The 4,404-nt window shown below is 39.0% G+C and overlaps 2 protein-coding genes across 2 annotated transcripts; both read right to left on the bottom strand.

Annotated features, from left to right (window-relative positions):
- Positions 1-378: 378 nt before the first annotated feature.
- LOC129894600 (uncharacterized) lies at positions 379-1,002 on the bottom strand. The gene has a single exon (XM_055970293.1). It carries the CDS (start codon positions 1,000-1,002, stop codon positions 379-381), a length of 624 nt encoding a protein of 207 aa, XP_055826268.1.
- A 30-nt stretch (positions 1,003-1,032) lies between these two features.
- Positions 1,033-1,599, bottom strand: LOC129894599 (uncharacterized). Its single transcript, XM_055970292.1, has one exon. It carries the CDS (start codon positions 1,597-1,599, stop codon positions 1,033-1,035), a length of 567 nt encoding a protein of 188 aa, XP_055826267.1.
- Positions 1,600-4,404: the final 2,805 nt, after the last annotated feature.

Raw genomic sequence — 4,404 nt, 5'->3', positions numbered from 1 at the left:
GCAAACGACGTAGTTACAAAAACATTGAACCTTCAAACGTAGTATCTCTTTGCCTCATCTGAGTTGATTGGTTTCGGCCACTCTTAGACATCCATTTCGGACAATATTAAGGCACCTCCAGATAACACTTTGCGAACCATGTAAGGTCTTTCCAATTTGGCGCGAACTTTCCTTTATACTCATCTTGATGTGGAAAAATGCGTTTGAGAACCAACTGACCAACTTCAAACATTCTTGTTCTCACTCGCTTGTTAAAAGCATGAATCATTCTTGCTGGTACAGTTGACCATGGCAAACGACAGTCATTCTCTTTTCATCAATCAAAGCCAAATGTTCAATTCGATTAGGAACCCAATAGGCATTGCTCAATTCAGCTTCTTAAATGATTCTCAACGAAGGTATTTCCACTTGGGCGGGGTTTACAGCCTCCGTCCCATACACTAGCAAGTATGAGGTTGCTCCAATTGATGTTCTGACAGTCGTTCGATATCCTAACAAAGCATATGGAAACATCTCGTGCCAACCTCTGTGATTGCCAATCATTTTCCTCAAGATCTTTTCGACGTTCTTGTTGGCAGCTTCCACGGCTCCATTCATTTGAGGATGATATGCGGTTGAGTTTCGATGATTAATCTTGAATTGCTCGCATATCTCTTTCATCAAATGACTATTGAGATTTACTCCATTATCAGTAATGATGGAATTCGGTATTCCAAATCTACATATCAAATTGTTATGGATGAAGTCTACTATTACCTTCTTCGTAACTGATTTATACGAGGCTGCTTCTACCCACTTAGTGAAGTAATCAATAGCAACTAAAATGAACCTATGTCCATTAGAGGTGGATGGCTCTATTGGACCAATGACATCCATACCCCAAGCCACAAATGGCCAAGGAGAACTCATGGCATTGAGTTTGTGAGGAGGTACTCGAATCAAATCACCGTGCACTTGACATTGATGACATTTTTGCACATACTTACAACAATCATGCTCCATAGTCATCCAAAAATAGCCAGATCGAAGGATCTATTTTGCCAAGGTAAGCCCATTCATATGAGTTCCACAAACTCCCACATGAATCTGTTCGAGAATCTTCGTAGCTTCAATAGCATCGACACATCTAAGAAGTCCCATATCTAGAGTTCTCCTATAAAGGGTTTCTCCACTTGGAAAGAAATTGTTAACCATTCGATATATTGCTTTCTTCTGATTGAAAATCGCATTATCTGGATAAGTTCCGGTTTCTAGATACCATTTTATGTCAAAATACCAAGGTCTCCCATCTGGTTCTGCTTCGACATGCGAACAGTGAACGGGTTGTTCTTTCAAATATATCTCCACAGGATCAATGTAACTTGTATCCGGATATTTGATCATTGAGGAGATAGTAGCCAGAGCGTCAGCAAATTCATTCTGCAACCTTGATGTATGCCTAAACTTGATCTTGCAGAACCTTTTACACAACCTTTGCACTAGCTTCACGTACGGTGCAATCTTCAAATTCTTCATGGCCCATTCCTCCTGAACCTGAAGAATCAGTAAATCTGAATCTCCTATTACCAACAACTCTTGAATTTCTTTATCGATCGCCATCTTTAGACCCATGATGCATGCTTCATACTCAGCCATATTGTTCGTGCAATGAAATTGGATTTTGGCTGCCATAGGATAATATTGGCCAGATTCTCATATTAGGACTGCTCCAATCCTACTTCCTTCATGATTCACTGCCCCATCAAAAATTACTCTCCAACCAGGGTATGCCTCAGAGATATCTTCTCCTACAAATAATACCTCTTCATCGGGAAAATAAGTTTTGAGCGGTTCATACTCTTCGTCTAATGGATTTTATACAAGATAATCTGCTAAGGCTTGTGCTTTTATCGTTTTTGGGTCACAAACACAATATCAAACTCACTCAATAGTATTTGCCATTTTGCTAATTTCCCAGTGGGCATCGCTTTCTAAAAAATATACTTCAATGGATCCATCTTGGAAGTGAGATATGTAGTATATGAAGACAAGTAATGTCTCAACTTTTGAGCAATCTAGGTTAAAGCACAACAAGTTTTCTCTAAAAGAGTGTAACGAGCCTCGTATGGAGTAAACTTCTTGCTTAAGTAGTAGATTGATCATTCCTTCTTCCCAGTCTCATCATGTTGACCTAGCACGCATCCAAATGCATTATTCAAGACAGACAGATATAGCAATAATGGAACTCCTTCCCTCAGAGGAACTAGCACCGGTGGATTAGACAAGTAACTTTTGATAGCATCGAAAGCTATCTGACACTCTTCGGTTCATTTTGTCAATCCATCCTTTTTCAACAGCTTAAAGATAGGTTCACAAATCAATGTGGACTGAGCTATGAATCGGCTGATGTAGTTCAATCTTCCCAAAAAGCTCATCACTTCCTTCTTGGTCTTTGGTGGAGGTAATTCTTGAATCGTCTTGATTTTAGTGGGATCAAGCTCGATACTCCTTCTACTAACTATAAATCCCAATAAATTGCCGGTTGGCACCCCAAAAGCATATTTAGCAGGATTTAATTTCAAGTTGTATTTGCTCAGGCGATCAAAGAACTTCTTTAAGTGAGTCAAATAATCCGCACTCTCACGGGATTTGATAATGACATCATCCACATATAGTTTAATTTCCTTGTGAATCATATCATGAAAAATGGTCATCATGACTCTCATGTAAGTGACCCGAGCATTCTTGAGACCAAATGACATTACCCTATAATGATACACACCCCATAACGTGATGAAAACTGTCTTTTCTGCATTTTTTTCATCCATTAGAATCTAGTGATAACCCACATAGCAATCCACGAATGACTGCATCTCATGCTTGGCACAATTATCAATGAGAATATGGATATTTGGTAATGGAAAGTTATCTTTAGGGCTAGCTTTGTTCAGATTTCTATAATCAACACAGATTCTGATCTTGCCATCCTTCTTAGGAACTGGAACAATGTTGGCTAACCAAGTCGGATACTGTGTCACTTCCACGAATCTGAATTGAATTTGCTTGGTAACCTCTTTTTTGATCCTCAAACTCAAATCTGACTTGAATTTTCAAGTCTTTTGTTTTACTGTACTGCAATCCAGATTTATCAGCAATTTATAAGACACGATGTCTATACTCAAACCTGACATATCATCATAAGACCAAGCAAATATGTCGATGTACTCTCTAAGCAAACTAATAAGTTCCTTCTTCTGAGCTTTTGTTAGATGGACACTAATTCTGGTTTCCTTGATATACTCATTATCTCCTAGGTTCACAGCCTCAGTTTTCTCTTGATTTGGCTTGTATTGCTCCTCAAATTATTTCAATCCCTCGGCGAGGTGTTCAGGTATCGTAGACTCTTTATCATAATCCTCGAACTCATCACCATCTATCTTATTTTGTTTATTTAGCTTGTGACATGACATGATATTGGCAGGTTTTAAGTTATTTTTACTGAAATTATAAATAAATAAAGTTAGATAAGTAAAATATAGACCGATAAGCAAATAATAAGTAAATTTCGCGATAAAGGAGGTCTTTATTTAAACCAAAATAAATACAAATTTTGGCCATGACTGTGGGTCAGTCTGCCCTTTTTTTCAAACATCACAAAGGTAATTTAAAGCATAACCAAATGAAAACAATATAAAAGGTGGGTCTCGGGCCTCCTCCAGACTACCACCGACTTAAAAGTAAGTACATAATATATCTTTATCTACCAAGATGAGTGAGGGACTAAGAGCAGTGTGGACGTCCAATTAGATAATTGCTTATCCGGCTTAGTATCACGGATGCCTGATGTCCCTGTTTCTTCCTCAGAGATTGTGTCAACTTCTTCAAAAAGATTCCAGATTCCTTTCCTAAGATCGCCATCATCGACATATTCTCGCACTAGAAATGACATATACAAGTGAGGTATTGGCCTAGCCAATACCCGATCAATCTTCCTTCTTATCACATTTGCCTCATCGTCTTTTGTAGGGACATATCCCAAACTCTACTTCAATCCTTTATCGAGAATCTGAATGGGCTCGATAATTCCTTGGAAGTACTTCTCCAATCCGAAACCTGGCTCAAAATTGCTTCAGAGCATGAAAGTGGCTATCATTTTATAAACAGAAGGCATAGGCGGCTGTGGGGCCAAATCATTGACAGTGGCGTTTACCAGCTCCACTGTGTAGAAGTCGGTACCTCTAGTAATATCATCAACAATTGGCGCGCAACCATTTGCATGACTTCCTTCACCATAAATGACCACTTCACGGTTATTCTTTATGAACTTTATCATCTGATGGAGAGTAGAGGGCACAGCTCCAGCCATATGGATCCATGGTCTTCCTAATAATAGGTTGTAGCTGGCGGTGATGTCCATCACCTGGC

The sequence above is a fragment of the Solanum dulcamara genome, chromosome 7 (genome assembly GCF_947179165.1).
Source record: "Solanum dulcamara chromosome 7, daSolDulc1.2, whole genome shotgun sequence".
NCBI lineage: Eukaryota > Viridiplantae > Streptophyta > Magnoliopsida > Solanales > Solanaceae > Solanum > Solanum dulcamara.
Note: the sequence above shows the minus strand (reverse complement) of the source record. Positions and strands in the feature narration are given on the sequence as shown.

Excerpts from the sequence above, each read along its gene's own strand:
- LOC129894600 (XM_055970293.1), bottom strand. The coding sequence starts at position 1,002 with ATGGAGCATGATTGTTGTAAGTATGTGCAAAAATGTCATCAATGTCAA.
- LOC129894599 (XM_055970292.1), bottom strand. The coding sequence starts at position 1,599 with ATGGCGATCGATAAAGAAATTCAAGAGTTGTTGGTAATAGGAGATTCA.